General features: G+C 38.3%; 1 protein-coding gene across 1 annotated transcript; it reads left to right on the forward strand.

The window, feature by feature from the left end:
* Positions 1–18,465: 18,465 nt before the first annotated feature.
* Positions 18,466–23,673, forward strand: LOC137959532 (exportin-T-like). The gene is made up of 12 exons (XM_068806894.1): positions 18,466–20,490; positions 20,581–20,670; positions 20,908–20,997; positions 21,178–21,282; positions 21,721–21,780; positions 22,050–22,079; positions 22,187–22,249; positions 22,340–22,435; positions 23,215–23,291; positions 23,348–23,387; positions 23,510–23,585; positions 23,669–23,673. Exons 1-12 carry the CDS (start codon positions 18,769–18,771, stop codon positions 23,671–23,673), a joined length of 2,454 nt encoding a protein of 817 aa, XP_068662995.1. The 5' UTR covers positions 18,466–18,768.
* The last annotated feature ends 277 nt before the right edge of the window (positions 23,674–23,950 follow it).

Here is a 23,950-nt window from a genome sequence, read left to right on the forward strand (position 1 = left end):
AACAATGTTATTCATCTCAACACCACCAAACAAATTTGGGAGACATGTGCTAAGTTGTACTCTAGCTCTAACAAATTACACAAGCCATATGATATTCTCCAAATAATGTTCAACACTAAACAAGGAGAAAATATCCATGAATATTTGGCTCATTTTAGAAGCCTTCTTCAAGAATGGAAGCTAGCTCAGCCTACCTCCATCGATGACTCTATCCAAGACAAGTAGAAGAAAGCCTTAGCCACTGCCATTTGCCTTGAAAACATTAAGCCATATCTCGAACTTGCTAAAAATCAACTCCTTAGCGCCTCTACTATTCCCACCTTTGATGATGTATATGCCACATTACTCCGTATTTTAGACTCTTCTTCTCCTTCTATTACTGAAATGTCATCCGCTATGTACTCCGAGCATAGGGGAACATCAATCGACCACGACTAAGGCCGTGGAAGAAATTATAGAGGAGGACAAGGAAGAGGTGGAGGGAATGGTTTTATCAGAACAGATAGCAGGGAATCCATTGTGGGAAATATGGTCACACTATAGATATGTGCTTCAAAAGGGAATGCACCCATTGTGGGAAATATGGCCACACTATAGATAAGTGTCATAAAATCTATGGCAAACCAAATTGGATCAAGGCTAATAAAGCCTTAGTAAGTGATACAAAGGAGGACCAGTCTACCCCATCAACAGAAAAGAAAACCATTACCGATGATGAGTGTTGAATTTAAGGAAAAGAGAAATACTTCATTGATTTATTATAACCAGAGTACATGAACCTCTATTTATAATAGAGGAAAGTAGTGGAGTCCAATTACAATTAAACTACCCTTGTCCCAATTACACCCAAACTCTAACACTTAAAGATAAGTCCTAGAATAGTAAAATAACCCAATATAAATAGAAGATTAACATGACTAAAACACTTTTAAACTGAAACTCTTTTGTGGGTCCATATCTTATGGGCTTGGGCCCATCTTGATGAGGACATCGAGGTTGCACAGACTACTCACGAACCAATTCATGTTCCAGTTGGTCCAATGATGAGGGCATGAGATAAAAGATTCAAAGAAATGCTAAATAACTTAGTCCAGAGAGTTCTACAAAAAGAAGAGAGTGTGATCACTTTGGAGGGTGAACAAAGGTTGTTTTTACTCATCAAAGTTGATCTGGAAGAGGGCCCAACAGCAATACACGTGCATTGAGGAGGCCATGTGGTTAGAAGATCTCGTGGGACCCACAAGGATATCCACGAGTTGGCAACTTATCCTAGACGGGCATGTGGTTAGAAGATCTCGTGGAATCCACAAGGATATCCATGAGTTGGTAACTTATCTTAGAAGATCTTGTGGAATCCACAAGGATATCCATGAGTTGGCAACTTATCCTAGAAGATCACGGGGAATTATATTAGGTTTCAACTTATGCCAAGTTACCTTAAGTTTTCCTTTAATTGAATGTAATTAGGGGAGGGGATTTATTCTACGTGGATTTACCACGTCCTCCATTATAAATAGAGGACTTGTACACGGATGAGGGACCTTTGATTTATTCATATTCAGAGTTATTCTTCTTGTGTTCTTCAAAAAACTTTTTGAACTTATTAGGGTTTTTCCTGTGGCGTTCAAATGACTTATCAAACGGATTTTCCATCCCCGTTTGTTGCGTCTTCACCATACCAAGGTTCTTGCTTTGCTATGCAACGGGTTGCGGTTTTCCATCAAACTTGAAAGATCTAAGGGATGATTACCAGATTTGGTATCGGGTTTCGTCACGGGTTGACGTGGTTCATATCACATCTTCCAACATTCTTAGATATATGGGTCTTCCTTGGTGGGGTGGGCTTGGGTCCATCTTCCAAAAATGAGTATGACTTATTCCAGAAAATGAAAACACTGATAGTCTCTCCTCCAAGTTTTGCCTCAACTATTGTTGCCACCACCGCTTCAAGTATGCTCTCTGCCACTTCCTCCTCTTCATCCTGGATAATTGTCTCGAGGGCCTCCGAGCATCTCACAAGTAACAAAAATCTACTCCACTCATTTTCTCGTTGTCTCTCTAATAAATTTGTTACCATAGCTTACGTCTCCCAAACTAAAGTTCTAGGGAAAGGATCCACCTCTGTTACATCATCACTTCTGCTCATAGATATTCTTTTTGTTCTTACCTTTCCATTGAATCTTTTATCTGTTAGTCAGCTAACACAACATTTTAATTTCTCAATTACCTTCTCACCCACTTCTTGTGTGTTTCAGGATCTTATAACGAAGTAGGTGATTGGTGGAGGCAGTGAACAAGGGGGGCTCTACTACCTGGACATGCCTAAAATAAATACCATCTCACCAAGGAAACTGAGACAAGTCTATGACAAAATCGGTTGGGACATCCATCCGCACAATCTCTTCATCATATTTTCCCTACTTTTAAAGATACATCAAATTTAAATTGTGAAGTCCGTCAACTGAGCAAACATCAGAGGACCATATACTCACATCGTCTAGAACTTAAAAATGTTGCTCCTTTTTCATTGATCCATACAGATGTATGGGGACCTATTAAACACCTAGCCAATAATACCCAAAATATCTGCCTATTAGGAGCGGAAGGCATAGGTACTTTTAACCCTAGGACCATAACATCACACACCACCTTCGTGAGCCAACGCCCACGATGGCTTAACACTCAACGATGGGGGACGGGTCAAGATCCCATAATCCCTTACACCCACATCGTTCGGGGCTCGCAACACCCGCGCCAGGGAAACTCCCCTCGAGGATTCGAACTCGTGACGTAGGAGCCCTCTCTGATACCAAATGTTAAGCACCTAGCTAATACTACCCAAAAGACCGGCCTGTTTGGAGCGGAAGGCATAGGTACTTAACCCTAGGACCATAACAGGACCCTTGAGCGTCTCGAATATTTCCCGAGTCAAGTACTTTATTACATGTATTGATGATTTTACTCATACCACATGGATATTTATTTTTTTTAAAATGATTTGAAATACCATCCATATTTAAATCCTTTCATGCTATGGTTGTCACTCAATTTGGTCAAAAAATCAAAGTACTTCGGTCTGATAATGCCAAAGAATATACTTCCAGAGACCTTGACATTTTTTTTCCAAGAGAATGACATTATCTATCAAACATCGTGTGCCTAAACCCCCCAATAGAATGGTGTAGCATAATGGAAGAACCATCACCTTCATGAGGTAGCTCGCAGTTTATTGTATACCATGAAAATCCCATATTTTTATTGGTCTCATGCCATCCTTACTACATGCTTTCTTATAAATAGGCTACCCTCTTCCGTTCTCGATCATAAATCATCATACTCCTTATTGTTTCCACATGATTATCCTTGTTTGCTTCCCTTGAAAGTCTTCAGTTGTACATGCTTTATTCATATTACCTCCCCACAACATAGTAGACTTGATCCAAAATTTGTCACGTGTATCTTCTTAGGATACTCTCGCACATAGAAGATTTGCTATAATCTCACTCTCCAAAGGTTACTTGTATCCCGGGATGTAACTTTTTTTGAAGACTCTTCATTCTACTCTGACAATGCTCCTTCACGTCTCTCTTCATTACTAGCCTCTTCTCGACCGGTTGTTCCCCATGCTACGGAAACTGTTCAACCCCCAGAAGCACTGGCTAGCACCACACCTGCAGAGTTTGTGGATCCCATCGAGGTAAGTCCATCTTCTCCTATTGTTTTTGGACCACAATATGATACTCAGACCTATTGGCTTAAGAAAATAACCTAGAACTTGTACTAGGCCTTCTACTTCTCACCCCACCCATATCCAATTTTGTATCTCACTATCATTTATCCTCTTCATATTGTCAATTTATTTCATCTATCTCCTCCATCTCAATCCCACAAGAGGCTCTGAAACATCCAAGGTGGAAGGCGGCAATGGACGAAGAGATGCATGCATTCACTGAGAATCAAACATGGGATCTAGTTCCTCTTCCATCAGATTAAAAATTTGTCAGTTGTAAGTGAGTTTTTACTGTTAAACACAATCTGGAGGGGTCCATTGCTTGCCTTAATACTTGCCTTGTTGCTAAAGGCTATACGCAGTGTTAAGGGATCGATTATGAGTAAACATTCTCTCCAATGGTCAAAATGAACTCAGTACGTATTTTATTGTCTCTTGCTACAAATTCTTCCTAGCCGGTCTATCAGCTTGATGTAAAAAATGTTTTCTCAATGGGGATATAAAGGAAGAAATTTCTATGCAACAACCACCTGGATTTGTGGTTGAGGGGGAGTCGGTATGTCGATTGAAGAAATCCCTTTATGGTCTGAAACAATCCCCTCATGCATGGTTTGATAAATTTAGCCAAGCCCTCATACAAGCCGAATTTCACATATATTTTGTAGATCAGTCCATATTTCTTAAAGACACACCTAAAGGTAAAGTGATTTTGGTCGTGTATGTTGGTGATATTGTCTTAATCGGCAGTGATCCCGAGGGTATTCAAGAAACCAAGGAAAATATATGTGAAAAATTCAAGACAAAATATCTTGGACTACTTAAATACTTTCTAGGAATTGAAGTACTACAGTCCAAACATGGGATTGTACTTTGTACTGTCTCAAAGGAAGTATGTTCTTGATCTATTGGAGGAGACAAGAATGATGGGGTGTAAATCAGTAGAAACCCCTATGGATTCCAATACAAAATTATCTGCAAGCACTGGAGAATATGTGGATATCGAAAAATATCAAATACTTGTGGGTAAACTCATTTATTTTTGTGTAACAAGGCCGGATATATCATATGCAGTAAGTGTGGTGAGTTAATATATACACAAACCACAACTTAGTCACTATCAAGCACTAGAAAGAATATTGCGATATTTGAAATGAGCTCTAGGAAGAGGGCTTCTCTATAAAAACCATGGTCACTTCAACATAGAAGGATTCTTAGATGCAGACTGGGCCGGATCCCAAAATGACAGAAAATCTACTTCTAGATATTGTACAATGGTTGCAGGGAACTTGGTTACATGGAGAAGCAAGAAGTAGAATGTAGTTGCAAGGTCAAGTGCAGAAGCAGAATACAGGGCCATGACACACATAGTTAGTGAGCATCTATGGATCATATCCCTTCTTACTGAACTAGGATTCTATAAAGAAGCCCATATATATCTACATTGCGATAATCAGCCGGCAATACATATCAACTCAAATCCAATCTTGCATGAAAGAACTGTTGGAAGATGGGCTAAAGCCCACAAGCTCAAGACAAGAAGCCCATGCGTAAAAGGAGTGGCATATGTGTAAAATATGGAATTTTCTATAAAGATGGCATATAGGTGTAAATATGTGTTCCTTTTATGTCTTTTTTTATCAAGTTGTAGCCCTAAGGGCATTGTAAAACTATAAATAAAGGCATTGGCTTAAAGGTAGAGAGCATTGAAGCCCTCTCCTCTCTTTCCACAAATTCGTCCAACCCTCCTCTTTCTTATTTGACACAAACCCTTCTTCCCTTAATCCAAACTCTCTCCTTGTACGTTCTTCTTCTTCACCTCTTCTTTCTCTCTTCTTCTTCTTCTTCCTTGTTGATCTAAAGTTCTTCTCATGGGATCCTAAATTCTACATGGTATCAGAGCAAGGAGTTTAGGATCTCACTTGATGAAGTAGTTATGAAATTTGTCCAAGAAGTTGGTAAAAGAAGGAGTTCAGCTATGAAGAGATAAGTTAATTCTCTTCTTCTTTACATTTTTTTTCTTCTTATTTACATACTCCTTTACGTTTTTTTCTTCTTCTTGAATTTTGAATCACATCGTGTCAAGATAATCTTCTTATGTTGTGAAGATTTATTTTTATAAGTAAAATGATGTTATAATTTTGATCTTCTTGTAGATCAATTACAAGCTTGATCAAGATCAATTGCTACTTGTGTCTTATCAAGATTGATGTTTGAGATCCAGTTACCTTTATGTAACTTGGATCAATTTCATTCGAGGAGGAATTCCAGCACATGTTGCTATAAATTCTCCCACTTGATGTTGCTAATGGGATTGTGTTATGTTGTTGGATGCCCGTTATATGTTTGATGAAATTCCAGCACTCACTTACCCCTATTATTTTTGTTGCTCTTGAACTTCAAAAATTACATTTTTTTATGTTGAAGTATTCCCAAGAGCTGAAGATAAATTTTCTTCCGAACGCCTTGATTTGCCTCTAAATTTTCTCTAAATATTTTTTTGCTCTCAGTTTATGTTGGAGTTTGGATTAAGTCCTAAGTGATTGCATCTACTTTCTCCTCTTTATTTTTCCTTTAAGAATATAAGAGGAATTGAGTGATGGCTGGATCTTATTCTCACTTGCCAAAAGCACAAATTTGTTGATAATTTGGTGCTAACTCTCATGAAGAAATTTTGTCCTCCTTTTCCCTCTATTGTTGGTCACTGATTTGGTCCACAGGTTCTTCAAATTCCATTGTGTAATTGTTATTTGAAGAAGGCCTCTGCCCTTGACCTCCACATTTGCCTTGCCTCATCATGAGGAGTGGAAACACAAGTAATAAGAGTGACATACTCCGCATTACTACGATTCCATTAAGAGGTCTCTCCAATTACCTTAGCTGGTCACAATTGGTACGGAGGGTTCCCATTACTTGTGACCTTCTAAGTCATGTTATCAAAATCACTCCTCCGATTGAAGAAGAAGATCAAGCCTACCACAAGTAGGTTAAAAATGATAACATGGTTATTAGTTGGCTCATCGAGAGCATGGAAGAGTATGTAGCTAACAATGTGGTCCACTTGGAAATAGCCAAGGACATTTGGGACACTTGTGCTAAGATTTACTCGAGTACTGCCTCGTTACAAAGAGTATATGATGTCTTACAAAGTATGTTGCATACACACGAAGATAACATTCATGAATTTTTTGCCCAATTTTAGTGCCTTCTCCAAGAATGGAAAATAGTTCAGCTATTCTCAATTGACATTGTTGTTCAAGAATGACAACAAGAGGCCTTGGCCGTAGCTATTTGCTTGTCAAATTAAAGCCTTACCTTGAGGTTGCAAAGACCCAGATTTTAAGTTCCTCCATTCTTCCATCCTTTGATGACATCAGTGTTATGTTACTACTGATACCTGATCCATCCCCTCCTTCTCCTATTGATGCTCCATCGGCTATGTTCTCTGGTAATCGGGGTACATCATCCTCATACTGAGGATGGGGCAGAAATATGAGAAGGGGTAGAACTATAAAGGGGGCAAAACATAGAGGTGGTCAAACGGGTCCGAATAATTACCGTACTGAGCCTCAACTTTGCACTTACTGTGATGATCAGAACCACCTTATAGAAACATGCTGGAAACTTCATGGCAAGCCTGATTGGGCCACGACTAACCCAGTCTTTGTTAATATTGAGAAATGTGTAGAAAAGGTTGACTCCTAGTTTGGAAATATGACTCTCACTACTGAAGACTATGTTGCATTTCAAAAGATGAAGTCCTTAATTGAATCCTCCATTCCTCCCTTATCTACTATCACTACCATTATTGCCTCAGGTATGCTTTCTTCCTCATGATCCTCTTCCTCTTGGATCATCGACTCTGGGGCCTCTGAACATTTGTCAGGTAACAAACACTTGTTTCAGTCATTATCTCCTTGTCTTTCTCATAAATTTGTTACTATTGCTAATGTTACCAGAACCAAGGTCCTTGGCAAAGGTTCCACCCCTCTTACCTCGTCCATTCTTCTTCAAGATGTTTTGTTTGTCCCTCAATTTCCTTTCAATTTGCTTTTTGTTAATCAATTAACAAAACATTTGAATTGCTCTGTCACCTTCTCACCGTCTTCTTGTATATTTTAGGATCTCACTACGAAGCAGGTGATTGGTGGCAACCATGAAAAGGGGGGCCTGTATTACTTTACTCTTCCACCATTAGCTGCCCTATCATCCACTACATCTGAGGCCCAATTTTGGCACAACCGGCTTGGTCATCCATCTAGCTCTTCATTTCGTTCTTTGCTTCCGTCTTTAAAAGTACTTTCTAGTTTCAGTTGTGAGGTTTGTCAATTAAGTAAACACATTAGGAGTACATATTCTCCTCGTCTTACAACTACGAGTGCTGCTCTTTTTGAGTTAATATATTCTGATGTATGGGAACCTTTATGTGTCTCAAATAATTCCCAAGTTAAATATTTTGTCATTTTTGTTGATAATTTTACCCGAGTGACTTGGTTATATTTATTTAAAGAATGTTTAGAAATTCTTCCTCTGTTTAAAAATTTTCATGTTATGGTATTGACACAATTTGGAAAGAAAATTCAAATCCTTAGGTCTGATAATGCTAAGGAATATTTGTCTAAAGAATTCAAATCATTTTGTGTGGGTAATGGGCTTATCCATCAAACATCATGTGCCTATACCCCTCAACAAAATGGTGTTGCTGAAAGGAAGAACCGTCACCTTCTTGAAGTTGCTCGGGGCCTCCTCTACTCCATGAAGGTACCCTATTTTTATTGGCCTCATTCTATACTTATAGCATGCTTTCTTATTAATAGGTTACCTTCATCGGTTCTACATAATAAAACTCCTTATTCTATTTTATTTCATGGTGAAGATCCATTTTCTCTTCCTCTTAGAGTGTTTGGATGTACATGTTTTGTTAATGTTATGTTGAATTTAGGATCCCTTTTCCATAATTCCGAGCAAGAAAAAAAATAAAGAGAAAAGAGAGACTAGAAGAAGAACTCTCGGGTAGAGAGAAGAAAAAATAAAAGAGCAAAGAGAGGTTGCGCCAAGCAAGGGAGAGAGAGAGAGAGAGAGTAACTAGAGAATGAGAAGTGTAACTTGATTAATTCTGAATTAAAACACCTCTATTTATAGTAGAGGAGGAGGTAGAGTCCTTATACAACTTGTCTTTCAATCCTAATTACATTCCAACTCTAACTCTTTAATATAAGTCTATTCAAACTAAACTACTAGAAGACTAACTTGAGTTGAACTAGGAGTCCTTCTTCATTCATGTGAATATAAGGGATAAGCAGCTCGTAGCCTTATCCTTGTGGGTCCCTCATGATCTCCCAATGCATCTTGATAAGAGTGCCAGCTCGTGAGATATTTGTGGGTCTCACTTGATCTTCAAGTCTTCTAACTCAATTCAGCTTGTGCTTCTTGATTCCTTAACTCTTGCTTGCTTTGGGTGAGGACTCTTCTTGGTGTCCCACATCCTCTAGGACTCTTCTTGATGTCCCACGTCCTCTTGGTGGGTTCCACCAGCTCGAGCACCATGGTGGGTCCCACATTGTAACACTCCCCCTCAAGCTGGGGGTGAGAACACATCATAAATTCCCAGCTTGCTGCATATGGTAGACATAATCTTGTGAGTGAATGGTTTGGTGAGAATGTCTACAACTTGATTTTGTGATGAAATATGCTTCAGAGATAAGAAACCAGCTTGGAACTTTTCTCGTATAAAATGGCAGTCCACCTCAAAATGTTTTGTCCTTTCATGGAAAACTGGATTCAATGTAATGTGTATACCTGTTTTACTGTCACAGTACAAATCTATTGGAGTTTCTTTGTAGAATCCCAAATCAGTGAGAAGGGATCTTATCCATATGAGTTCACTGACAGTGTGTGCCATGGCCCTGTATTCTGCTTCTGCACTCAACCATGCTACTATATTTTGTTTTTTGCTTTTCCTTGTAACCAAATTCCCTCCAACCATCGTAAAAAATCCCGAAGTAGATTTTTTGTCATCTGGAGATCCGGCCTAGTCTACATCTGAGAATCCTTCGATGTTGAAGTGACCATGGTTTTTATAGAGAAGTCCCCTTCCAAGAGCTCCTTTCAGTTATCGTAGTATTCTTTCAAGTGTCTGCCAATGACTAAGTTGTGGCTTGCGCATGTATTGACTTACCACACTTACTGCGTATGAAATATCCGGCCTTGTTACACACAAATAAATAAATCATCCCACTAGTCTTTGATATTTTCCAATATCTACATCTTCTCCAGTGCCTCCACATAATTTCGTATTTGCATCCATAGGAGTGTCTACTGGTTTGCATCCCATCATTCCTATTTCTTCCAGTAGATCAAGGGCATACTTCCTTTGGGATAGGACAATCCCATGACTGGATTGTAATATTTCAATACCCAAAAAATATTTGAGTAATCTAAGATCTTGCATCTTGAATTCAGCACATATTCTCTCCTTTGTTTTCTGAATGCCCTCGGAATCACTCCCAGTTATAATAATATCATCAACATATACAACTAGAATCACCCTACCTCTCACTGTATTTTCAATAAATACTGATTGATCTGCAGAACATCTGTGAAAATTGGCCCGTCTGATGGCTTGACTAAATTTCTCAAATCATGCCCAAGGGGATTGCTTTAGACCATATAGAGATTTTTTAAGGCGGCAGATAGACTCCCCCTCAACCACATACCCAGGTGGTTGTTGCATGTAAATCTCTTCTTTAATATCACCGTTAAGAAATGCATTTTTGACATCCAGTTGATAAATTGGCCATGATGAATTGGCTGCCAGAGATAATAATATACGTACCGAGTTCATTTTGGCCACCGGAGAGAATGTTTCTTCATAATCAATTCCATAGCACTGAGTATAACCTTTGCCACTAGTCGAGCCTTCAGGCATACAATGGACCCATCCGGATTATGTTTGATAGTATAGACCCCCTTGCAACCAACGGGTTTTTTATCTGTGGGAAGAGGAACTAGTGACCAAATATGATTGTCATTAAGGGCTTTCATTTCTTCATCCATTGCTGCCTTCCATCCTGGATGTTGTAGAGCCTCCTAATATGACTGTGGAACAGATATAGAGGAAATAGAAGAAAAAAACTGACAACAAAAAGGTGAGAGGCGATGATGAGACACAAAATTCGAACTAGCATGAGAAGTAGAAGGTTGAGTGCATGATCGAGGTTCTTTTCGTATAGCAATAAGGAGAGTATCATATTGAGGACCAAAAAGAACTGGAGACGAAGGGCTTACCTCTGGTGGATCTGTTAACTCAGCAGGTGTGGTGTCGGCCACTTGCTCTGGGGGTTGAATGATTTCTGTATCATGAGGCACAACCGGTCTAGGGGAACTTGGTACTAAGGATAGACCAGGAGGAAAGCTATCGTAATAATATGAGTAGTCTTCAAAAAGTGTTACATCCCGGGACACAAATAAACGTTGAAGAGTAGGAATATAACAAACATAACCCTTTGTGTGCGAGAGTATCCCAAAAAAATACACTTGATAGATTTAGGATCAAGTTTGTTGTGTCTAGGTAATGAGTTATGAACAAAACATTGACATCCAAAGACTATCAACGGTAATGAAAATGGATCATCATTCGGTAATAATCTAGAGTAGAGAGATTTATTATCAAAAATAGTAGATGGCAGATGATTAATAAGAAAGCAAGCCGTAAGGACAACATGAGGCCAATAAAAGTATGAAACTTTCATAGCATATAATAAACCTCGAGCTACCTCAAGAATATGATGATTTTTTCGTTCGGTTACACCATTTTATTAAGGAGTGGAGGCGCATGATGTTTGATGGATAATGTCATTTTCTTGACAAAAAGAGTCAAGGTCTTTGGAAATGTATTATTTGGCATTATCAGACCGGAGAATTTTTATTTTCTAACCAAATTGTGTGAGTACCATAGCATGAAATGATTTTAAAATTTATGGTATCTCAGAACACTCCTTAAAGACAAATAACCAAGTTGTGCAAGTGAAATCATCAATAAAAGTAATAAAATATTTTGCTTGAGAAATATTAGAGATACTCAAGGGCCCCCATACATCAATATGTATTAATGAAAATAGAGTATCACTTTTGACTTCTGGATGAGGAGAGTATGTACTCCTTTGATGTTTACTCAATTGACAGACCTCACAGCAAAATTTTGACCTGACTTTAAGAGATGGAAACATATAATGAAGAGACTGTGCAGAAGAATGTCCCAACCGATTGTGCCATAAACTTGTCTCATTTTTAGTAGTCAAAACCATATTGATTTTTGGCAAGTCCAAGTAGTAAAGCCCCCCTTGTTCATGGCCTCCACCAATCACTTGCTTCGTTACAAGATCCTGAAAAACACATGAAGTGGGTGAGAAAGTAACCGAGCAATTAAAATATTTTGTGAGCGAACTAACAAATAATATGTTCAAAGGAAAAGTAGGAACAAAAAGAATATCAGTGAGTGGAAGCGATAGGGTGACATAAGTGGAACCTTTCCCTTGGACTTTGGTTTGAGAACCGTCAGCTATGGTAACAAACTTGTGTGAAAGACTCGGAGATAGAGAATGTAATAAATTTTTGTTACCTGTAAGATGCTTGGAGGCTTCTAAATCAATTATCCATAATGAAGATGAGGTAGATAGCATACCTGAAGCAGTAGTGGCAACAGTAGTTGTAGAGGAACTGGCAGAAGATCCTAGCATTGTCTTCATTTTCTCAAATAGCTCATACTCTTCGTTAGTAATATTTTTTTGTGCAACTATTGTTGTGAGATGTTCTTCTTTTGTCTCACTCATAAAATCTTGATTAGCCCTTGTCAATTCTGATTTTTCATTTGCTTTATAGCATATTTATTTATAATGGCCATATTTTCCACAGTAAGTGCATGCCCTGTAACGACACTGATCTATAGTGTGGCCAAAAAATTTACAATGAGTACATTTGGTACCATCTATTCTGCCAGCACTAGTCCACCTCTTCCTCTGCCCCCTCAATAACCTCTACCTCGTCCTCGGCCGCGGTCAGAGGATGATCCTCTATGATCATAATACATAGCAGATGATATATCAGTAGTGGAGGAAGAAGTGTCTGGAATATGAAGTAGCGTCGCACACACGTCATCAAACTTTGGGATAGCAAAAGCACTCAAAAGTTGACTCTTGGCAATCTCAAGATGAGGTTTAACATTTGCAAGACAAATAGCAGTAATTAATGCTTCCTTCTATTTGTCTTGGATAGAAATATTAGTGGTGCAGGGCTGAGCTAACTTCCACTCTTGAAGAAAGCCTCTAAAGCGGGCCAAGTACTCATGAATATTCTCTCCTTGTTTAGTATTCAACATTCTTTGGAGAATATCATAGGGTCTATGCAGTGTATCCGGGCATGAGTATAGTTTAGCGCATGTCTCCCAAATTTGTTTAGCAGTGTCAAGATGAATAACATTACTAGAGACATGTTCTTCCATGCTATTATTTATTAGCCAACCAATTACCAAAGTATCATTCTTCAGCCATTTCATATACAAAATATTATCTTCATCAACAGGGGGTCCTCGGGTAGTGAGGTGACCAAGTAGGTCTTTTGTTATAAGAAACCTCCGAAGCGATGTGGACCAACTCATAAAATTTGATACCCAACGTAAGGGTATGGTGGTGATTCTCAGTATATAACCTTTGATATTCATATTTTCGTCAGCCATGATAGGCCCTTCTTAAAAAAAATTCTAATAATAACACCAAGTAGCACTTCTTTAATCAACTCGATGTATGGGAAAAATTTAGCAAAAATGCTAAATTATTATTAGTCTTTTTTTCTTTTCAAAAACCACTCATAAGAGGCTCAATAACAATCTTCTATATCAGGGAACTCTTATCCCATGAAAACAATATTCCATAATCTGATAATGGACTGGTCTCGGTAAACAGAATTTCTAAACCAAAAAAAATGTTTTGATAACTCCTAGATCGAGAGGCATGCATATCCATAACATAATAAGATGAAAATATTCACATATTCATCCTTGAATCATCTTCTAAATTCGAAAACCAGTAGCATAAAAAAAAAAATTGAACACTTATCTCTCGGCTTGTGTTCTTCCTTCATAAAAGAGCCTTCTTTGAGTGGTGTTGATCATCACTTCTCTAGAGCATTCCTTTGACGAGGGATCCTAAATATAATGTTCTATTACCATGTTAAATTTAGGATTCCTTTTCCACAATTCCGAGCAAGATAAATAAGAAAGAAAAAAGAGAAAAGGGAAGAAGAGCTCTCGGGTAGAGAGAAGAAAAAATAGAAGAGTAAAGAGAGGTTGCGCCAAGCAAGGGAGTGAGAGAGAGGGTAACTCGAAATTGAGATGTGCAACTTGATTAATTCCGAATTAAAACACCTCTATTTATAGTAGAGGAGGAAGTCCTTATACAACTTGTCTTTCAATCCTAATTACATTCCAACTCTAACTCTTTAATATAAGTCTATTCAAACTAAACTACTAGAAGACTAACTTGAGTTGAACTAGGAGTCCTTCATACAAGTGAATATAAGGGATAAGCCACTCGTAGCCTTATCCTTTTGGGTCCCTCATGATCTCCCAACGCATCTTGATAAGAGTGCCAGCTCGTGAGATATTTTTGGGTCCCACTTGATCTTCAAGTCTTCTAACTCAATTCAGTTTGTGCTTCTTGATTCCTTAACTCGTGCTTGCTTTGGGTGAGGACTTTTCTTGGTGTCCCACGTCCTCTATGACTCTTCTTGATGTCCCACATCCTCATGATGGGTCCCACCAGCTCGAGCACCATGGTGGGTCCCACATTGTAACAAGTTACTTCCCCACAAAAAAATAAACTTGATCCTGGTCTATGAGGTGTATTTTTTAGGGGTACTCTCGCACCCAGAAAGGTTATGTCTGTTACAATCCTACCCTCCAGAGGATGCTTGTTTCTCGGGATGTGACTTTCTTTGAGGATACCTCCATCTACTCCTCCCATGATGCTCCTCCAGGATGGACATTTCTTTCTACCACTCCATGACCGCTTGTGCCTTTCAATGTTGATATTAATCCACCCCCTGACGCACTGGCCGTACCTTTACCTGTGGAGTTGTCGGATTCACTAGAGGTAAGTCCTTTTCCTCCTATGTTTGGGCCTGAATTTGATACTAGGCCTATTTCTTTAAGAAAGGAACGTCGTTCCTGTACTACTTTGCATCCTATCTCAAATTTTATGTCTCACTATCTCTTGTCTTTTAAGTGTTTTCAGTTCCTTGCTTCTCTTTCTTCTACTGCCATTCCACTATCGTATCAGGAGGCTCTGAAACATCCAAGATGGAAGGTGGCAATGGATGAAAATATGCTTGTTTTATATGAAAATAAAATATGAAGGAAAACACATACTATAAAAGATTTCTTTCTTTCTACAAATTATAGGTAAAAAAATAGGAAATATAGAATAATAAGAAGAAGAAGTGCTTACTATCTCAAATGGAGTAGTCGATACTCTTTCTTCCATTTTGAAATTGAAAATATTCTTCACCTAAGGAGCTTAGTATCTAAAAGCAAAAATGAATGATGAAAAATAGAGGCACTTGATGCGGAGAGGAGGAAAGGAAGAATTTTACCTGACAACTTCAATTGGCTTCGATGTTCAATCTATTACCGTCTTCTTCTAACTAGTGAGAAGAAAAGTGGAAAATTTAAAGAGTGGAACTTCGACTTATAGTAGAGTGGATGTATTAAGGATGTGAAACTTCTAAGGTCAATCCATTCTCAAAGCCTACAAAGAAGTTGATGAAGAACTTGAGTGAATATGTATGTGATGCAACTGTAAAAAGGAGAGAAATCTGGCCTATTGTATATCATGTGTATGATTTCTAGGAGTTTTCTCCATGTAGTATATAAACTTATCCATATTTTATCCCTCAAAATAGGTAAAATATTTTTTTAAATTAATTGTCCACCATATGCTTTATTTTTTGTAAAATTTTTACCTTTTATTTACTTTTATAAGAGCATTATGCCCCTATAATATAATGTAGCGTTTTTTGCCAATGTTACTTGGACATCTTGGATGTTATTTCATCTTTAAAAGTTTAAAACTTCAAACAAGCCGTTGTTACAAAAGTGCATGGTCTCTTAACTTCTATACTTTGAATTAATCAGTCCAAATACGTCATTATCAACTTTGAAGTAGATTCGTCATTCCATGGTTACCCTCGCTTCTCGTGGAAAGTTGAAGCCGATGGCTCCTCGACAATTTCTTAACAATTAGGGTGAGTGAGAGTAGTTTTTTTCTCCTTATAAAATTTTCTCATTAGCTTCTTCTACTTCCTATCGCCTCACACAATCCTTAGCAGTGGTGTCTCTCGCCTCGACCATTCTCTCCTCTTAGGTATGAAAGAAAAGAAAATGATACGAAAAATTTAGGATAAGGAAGGAATAAAGGTAAGGAGAAACTGTTTGAGAATTAAATCGTATCCTTTATTGAATTCAGTCAGGCTATATATAGCTATACAACTAACAGATAAAATAACTAAATACACAATTAAACAAATCACATATTCCATCTTGCCACTACCCTTTGTAATCTTCGTGGACTGCTGCATGTTAAGTGGCCATATCATTCCCCACCCCTTAAGAATCCTGGTCCTCAAGGATGAAATCAGGATAGGACTAGGTGAAACACCACTCATTCTCCCCACAGCTTAAGCCACCGGACCAACCCGCTCAATGATTTTGTAGGGACCAAAGAAACGTGGGGCAAGCTTCATGGAGGTTCTGGTTCTGGGTGATCGCCCTCAACATCCTCGATGTCTGTATGGGGTGAATCCTCGATCATGAATAATTGCGGTCATTCGCAACAATGGCCTAGAACGAATTTCTCGTCACAATAATAGCATAACCCCTTCGCTCGACGTTCACGTGCCTCTTGGTTGGTGATTCGGTGGAAGGTTGCTGGTTGAGTATTGGAGCTTTGGTTTATGCGCTGGGTTGGTGGAGGTCCTAGCACACCAACTATTGGGTTTGACGAGGCCGTTGGTGTTGCAAAAATTGGTTGGGAATGGAGTTGCTGGATTGAGCTCCTTTGCAGCTAGTTGCGTTCCTCAATTAGCCGAGCCACCCCTATTGTATCTGCCAATGTTCTAGATTGTTTAATTTTAACGTCTATGCGAATGTCGTCTCGGAGTCTTGCAATAAAACAACCAATTAGGAACCTTTCGGGCAGGCCGTCCACTCGATGGGAAGCCTTTCAAAAGTTTCTTGATAAGTTGCTATGGTTGTGGTTTGTTTAAGGCGATTCAAAGCTTCTGACGGGTCCTCATAGTAGGTTGGACCAAATCAAAGTTGTACAAACTTGGTGAACTCATCCCATGTGAATGGTCCACGAAATTTCGTCAACCACCTGTGCCATTGCAGGCCGATGCCTTCTAAATGGAAGGAGGCTAGTTGAACTTGTAGTTCTGGTGCAATGTGTTTGAATTCAAAGTATTGTTCTGCCTTGTAAATCCATCCAGTGGGGTCGTCTCCGTTAAATTTTGGGAAGGACAACTTAAGGTGTTGATGGGAGTGGTTATTTATAGTGTTAGAACGGGAAGTATGTGGGTGTGAAGATTCGTCACGTGCAAATGGGTTGGTTTCGAAAGGGCTAGTATTTTGGTTACAGAAGGCTCGAAGAGCTTGGAGATCGAAACTTGACTCGTGTCGTGCCAAGATTTCATTGACCTTGTTGCGGAATTCTGTATTCGTTTTGTCACGAGTGTCCGTGGTCAAAACCTTTTTTTTTTTTTTGGGCGATCGTCTCTGGGTTTCGAAAAGCTTCAAAGGAAGCTTTCGTCGATTTCGGACGAGGATGCAGTAGCGAACGAGAATTCTGATTTGCAGCGGCAAGGAAAGTGCTCTGATTTCTTCCTGAACAGAGATTTGCGAGGAAGGTTTCGAAATTTCTTCCCGACGACAGAGGGAGGTCTGCGGTGACTTTGATTTCGGGATTTCTTCCCAGCGACAAAGGAAGGTATGCGGTGAGAGAGGTTCTTCCCGGCGACTCTGATTTCGGGATTTCTTCTTGGAGTGGCGTAACCTGTTTTGATTTTTTCCCGTTTTTTCCCGAACAAAGAGTTGCGACTTTGAATTCGGAATTTCTTCACAACAGAGGAAGGAGATTATTCTGGCGAGATTAGAGAAGATGTAGCTGCAAAGAAAGGAAAATTATTTCTAAGCGACGCTACGGAAGAGAGGAAGTAGGGAATTGACAGTAGAGAGAAGAAAAAAAATTCACGGCAGAGAGAAATAGAGAGTCAGGAAGGACAGAAGAAGGTCTACGGCGACATATGAAGTGGAACTCTATCTTCAGAGATGGAACGAGAGGTTGCGAAACGGAATATCTTACCGAGTGGTGTAACCGCTCTTATACCATTGATATGAAAAATTTAGGATAAGGAATAGAGGTAAGGAGAAACTGTTTTAGAATTAAATCATATCCTTTATCGAATTCAGTCAAGTTATATATAACCATACAACTAACAGGTAAAATAACTAAACACACAACTGAACAAATCATGTCTTCCATGTTGCCGCTACCCTTCGCGGTCTTCGTGGACTAGGGTGTGAAGTGGCCATATTAGAAAAGCAAAAACACAAACCAAATTAAGTTTAAAACTGTTTCCTCTCTATATTCAAATCAATTCCTCGAAACTCTGGAATAAAGATCATTCAACCGAACCTGTTTCTTAATCGATCGAGGCAAGTGTCGATCTTTCTCACGCAGCATTCTTTCGTTATTACTACCGTATTGGGCCACCATCTCCCTTTCTGCGGCTTTTGTTTTTGGTGTTTATTCATTATTATTTTCTTCGCTTAATTCGAGTCGTTACCGGGATACCATTCCCGAATAAATAAAAAAATTGGAGTTTTCTTGTCATTGATTCTTCAGTTTCGTACTGCTTAGTCTTGTTCGTTAAGGGTTTTAGTGCTGTTCTTGTGAGGGATTTAAGCTTATTTTCAGAGTTCATCTGCCATCATGGATGACCTTGAGAAAGCTATACTTATCAGCTTTGACGAATCCGGCACTGTCGATCATCTCTTAAAATCCCGAGCCATCTCGTATTGCGAGCAAGTAAAAGATACTACTTCGATAGCTCGTGTTTGTATAGACCGCCTCTCGGACACTAAATTTGTCCAAGTTCAGTTCTGGTGCATTCAAACTGTCCATGAAGTCCTTCGTCTCCACTACTCTTCAATAAATCCTGAAGAAGTTTCCTATATTCGGAAATCCATCTTCTCAGTCGCTTGCCATGATACCCCTGATGGTGCGAATTCCTCTAGGATTTTAGAGGGACCAACCTTCATAAAAAACAAATTAGCTCAAGTGGTTGTCACGCTAATCTACTTTGAGTATCCTCTTATTTGGTCGTCAGTGTTTCTTGATTTCCTCCAACATCTCGGCCGCAGCCCACTTGTGATTGACATGTTCTGTAGGGTTTTAACTGCTTTAGATGATGTGCTTATCAGCTTAGACTACCCTAGAAATTCAGATGAAATCTCTATTGCCACAAGGGTTAAGGACTCTATGAGACAACAGTGTATTCCTCAGATTGTTCGAGCGTGGTACGACATTGTTGATTTATACAGGAAATCTGATCCAGACCTGGCTACTTTGGTGTTAGACACAATGCGGAGATATATTACTTGGATTGACATTGGATTAGTTGCAAATAATGCTTTTATCCCTTTGTTTTTTGAACTTATTTTAGTTGATGGGAACTCCGAACATGTAAGAGGAGCTGCAGTGAGTTGTGTTTTATCTGTTATTTCTAAGCGGATGGATTCGGCTTCCAAGCTATCACTTCTCCGAAGCCTTCAGATTAGTCAGGTATTTCATTTAGTAGTTGGTGATAGTGATTCAGAGTTAGTTTTGAAATTGGGGGTATTAATTACGGGCTATGCAATGGAGGCTCTGGAATGTTCCAGGCATTTGGATTCTGAGTATGTAAAAGGGTTTTCATTGGACCTCTTGGAGGAAGTTCTTCCTTCTGTCTTTTATGTTATGCAGAACTGTGAAGTGGACATTACATTCAATGTTGTCCAATTCTTTTCATGCTATGTTTCTACTATGAAAACTTTTTCTGCTTTGAGGGAGAAACAAATCATGCACGTGAGCCAGATATTGGAGGTGGTTCGCACACGCATTTTGTTTGATCCAATGTACAGAGAGAATCTTAATTTACCTGATAAAATTGGTATGGAAGAGGAGGATCGAATGGCTGAATATCGTAAGGATTTCTTTGTATTGCTTCGTACTGTGGGTCGGGTTGCACCAGATGTCACCCAGATGTTTATCCGGAACTCGGTAGCTAGTGCACTTGGGTCTCCTGAGAGAAACGTCGAAGATGTAGAAGCTGCTGTTTCACTTCTCTATGTTTTTGGGGAGTCGCTAAGCGAAGAAGGACTGCGAAATGGTGCCGGGGTTTTGACAGAATTGGTTCCATTGCTCTTGTCTGCCCGCTTTTCTTGCCATTCACATCGGCTGGTAGCACTTGTCTACTTGGAGACATTAGCCCGATATATGAAATTTGTGCAAGTGAATACTCAGTATATACCTCTTGTGCTGGCAGCGTTTCTAGATGACAGAGGTATACATCACCCAAATCTCAATGTGAGCCAAAGGGCTAGCTATCTCTTCATGAGAGTCGTAAAATTGATGAAAGCAATGCTTGTTCCTTTTATTGAGATGATTCTGCAGGTACTCAGAGCATTTTGCCTTGATCATGTGTATGTTGCCATTATATTTCATTTTTTCTTATTTTTCATGTTTGTGTTTCGTGGCTGTTAGAGTTTGCAAGATACAGTTGCGAGATTCACCAGTGTTGATTGGAAGGAGCCTAAATACTCAGGATCTGAAGATGGTTCTCATACATTTGAGGTATATTCCTATTTATTGCTTGTCTGCAGTTTCTTTCAGCTTGATTCATCATCATGTTTTAGAAAGCCTTGTCTCAGCTATGTCGGTGTGTGCCATATGAATCTTCCTCTCTTCGCTCTATCGTTTACTAGTTATGTTTCAGTTTTGTTTTTAATAATGATTTACTTCTTTCCCTATTTGTTTATCTTTTTGAACCATTACATTTGGGTTATGGAATTTTTAATTTGCATTTTTTAGGCAATTGGTTTACTGATTGGGATGGACGATGTGCCCCCTGAAAAACAGTCGGAGTACCTATCAGCATTGCTTATACCTCTGCATCAACAGGTTAGGGTGTAAATTGTCGTATTCCTTACAATGAATAATTATTCCCTGTTTCAAGTGATTTTCAAACAAGAAAAAAATCGTTTTATAAATTTTTGGCTTATGTGGGGGTTTTTGGACTTTTGACTCGATGCTGTTCAGTAATTGGTGATTGACATAGTTTCCCATGTTTGTTCTATTCAGGTTGAATTGCTGCTTTCTGAAGCCAAAGATCAGAATTCCAATGATTCTAACACAAGAACTGCAAATATCCAGCAAATAATCATGGCTATAAATTCATTAAGCAAGGTTTCCTCTTTCTACTCTATGGAAATGATTTTACTTCTTGAAATATTCTTTATCTCTATGTGATTGGCAGGTTTGAGGTTGCTTTCTCTTGGCCCTTCTGATACAAGGGCTTCCTCTGGGGATGCTGGGCCTCCCCCTTCTTTCTGCACTGGGAGCTGCCCCCTCCCTGTAGTGACAAAGGGGGTGATGAGAAAATTTGAAATATAGGGTATTTTAGTAATTTTAAATTTCGTAAAGATAAGTAATCGTCATGGCTATTTGGGAATACACATTTAAGAGGACATATTTGAAATATGACCGCCAGGGAGCTGTATTTTTTTCCTAAATGCATATTACTCTTAGTCCAGTTCTAAAACTGGTCATTTGATGCATTTTATCATCGACTTGCACTTTAAGAATATGAATTTTAGCTGTTTTGTCTTTTTCACTGGGATTTAGGGTTTCAGTGAGCGGCTTGTCACTGCTACACGTCCTGCAATTGGTGTCATGTTCAAGCGAGTAAGATAGTGCCACACCTTTATTGTCGGATGAACAACATTTATTCTAGATATATGTATGTATATATATATATATTTTTTTTTTTGATAAAGATATATGTATGTATGTATGTACTATCAAAATATTGATTGTAACTTTGAATCTGAATTATTATTTTAGTCAATCTGTATTAATTCCTTTCAAAGAAAGGTCCATGTGTACTAGCTATAAATTATTCAAGGCAATTGAGATTATCATCACTGAACACTGTAATGCTGGTCTGCTTTCAGCTTAACATGTTCTCGTTTTCTAGTATTGATGTTCCCTTTGAACCAATTTGAAGCGTGTTGAGAATCTGTAGCAGCATTTTAGCGGTTTGTATCTATTGATATAAAAGTTCTTAACTGGTATCCACTTTGTTAAACAGACACTGGATCTTCTACTACAAATTCTTGTGGTTTTTCCCAAGGTTGAACCTGTGCGAAATAAGGTAAGTGGGTAGATTTGCATCTTTCTTTTTTCCTTTGTTGTGTAGGCTGCACTTGCTATTACCAAAACTAAATATTTTTGTCAAATGTAGGTGACATCATTTTTGCACTCCATGGTTGAAACTCTAGGAGCATCTGTGTTTCCTTATCTTCCGAAGGCATTGGAGCAGTTGCTTGTTGCGAGTGAGGTAAATTATCTTCTATCCTATAACATATATTTTGTCTTGTTCTCTTGTGTATTTTTAAGATCAGCCAATTTTTTGGCTGATAAATTGGCAAAATTCGAAACCTCCCAACAATCTCTCATTGTTTGGGAAGACTTCCCCCCTTGTAATTTTGCTCGTTTGAGCTATCTCTTAATAAAATTTAGCATCATTTCAAAAAAAAAAATAAAAAAATCTCATTGATATGATTTTTTTACTAATATCAAATTTTGTCTTGTTGATTTTCTGGAAAAGAGAAATGATTCGTTGATTTGATTATAACTGAGTACAATGAACTTCTATTTATAATAGAAGAAACAAGTAAAATCAAATTACGATTAAACTACCCATATCCTAGTTATACCCAAAGTCAAACACTTCAAGATAAGTCTTAGAGTAATTAAACAACTGAACAAGAATATAAGACTAACATAACTAAAATAATTTTAACTGAGAGACTTCCTCCCATGAGATTCTTGTAAGATTCTGCCATATTAATTATTTTTCTGTGAAACTTTTTTTTTGTGAGAGTTATGTAAGACTCTTCCCTATCTGCTCTTCAACATGTGTTATTTAAAAAAAAAAAACATGTGTCATTACTTCATACTATCTTTCTAGTGTTAGAAATAGGTGATGGCTTGGAATTCCTTATTCTTTTTTGTTTTCCCTTTTATCTGAAATAATTTGCCTTCCTAGCCAGAGCAGAAATTAGGTGCTCTGTAAGTCTTGCTTTCCCTCTAATGTCTTCATTATCTGTAATGTAGCGAACAAATACAATCTGTTTGATTATACTCCATTATTTTGGTAGTGGAGAAATTGGGGAGCTTTATGAAAGAATAAGGCTGGTGAACCATACTACCTTTAGTATTTTGTTTCACATTCTGTTTCCCTGATTAGATGCAAAGCAGCTGCTTTAGGGACTATTAGAATTAGAAGTGTGAGATTTGATGCTTAGATGTAGTTCAATGGATTTACTTTAGTATCATTCAAACACTAAAAAAAAATGACTTATTCTAGGTTTATTCTAGGCTTTGCAGATTTCATGGGACATGAAATTAGTCTGTTGGAACACTTGGGGTTACTGTTTTGCTGGTTACCAAGTGGTCTGTTGAGAACATTTCACCTCGTCAAGCGAGTTATTTTATTTTATTTTATTTTATTTATAATTTTGGAGTTTGTTGAAAAGAACCAATTAGCTAAGCATTTGACTGTTTTCAGTATAAATTTCAATTCTTTAAGATCCAGTAATTATTAATTATTATTGTTATTATCATTTGATTCATGAGAAATAAACTTCGTGTGAAAATCAGTATAGGGGTATTTTGGTCATTTTACTCATCCTGATTATTCTCTACTTAGCTCTACTAGATAGATATCTTAGTTAAGATCTTATATTCCACACTTCACCTTATTCTGAATTGTATTTTATGTTTTATAGTTTTTTATGTCACTAGGGGCATTTTTTTCCTTTTGTAAATCTTTCAATTAAGTCATGAATTA

The sequence above is a fragment of the Aristolochia californica genome, unplaced genomic scaffold, assembly GCF_029961685.1.
Source record: "Aristolochia californica isolate CCGP_79_NKW_82.1479 unplaced genomic scaffold, dmAriCali1.0.hap1 SCAF_3, whole genome shotgun sequence".
Taxonomy (NCBI): domain Eukaryota; kingdom Viridiplantae; phylum Streptophyta; class Magnoliopsida; order Piperales; family Aristolochiaceae; genus Aristolochia; species Aristolochia californica.

Bases quoted from the DNA above. Each gene is read 5' to 3' on its own strand.
- LOC137959532 (XM_068806894.1), top strand. From the start codon at position 18,769: ATGGATGACCTTGAGAAAGCTATACTTATCAGCTTTGACGAATCCGGC. The intron at 20,491-20,580 runs GTACTCAGAGCA...CGTGGCTGTTAG, and splicing joins TTATTGAGATGATTCTGCAG to AGTTTGCAAGATACAGTTGC. The intron at 23,292-23,347 runs GCTGGTGAACCA...TTCCCTGATTAG, and splicing joins GAGCTTTATGAAAGAATAAG to ATGCAAAGCAGCTGCTTTAG.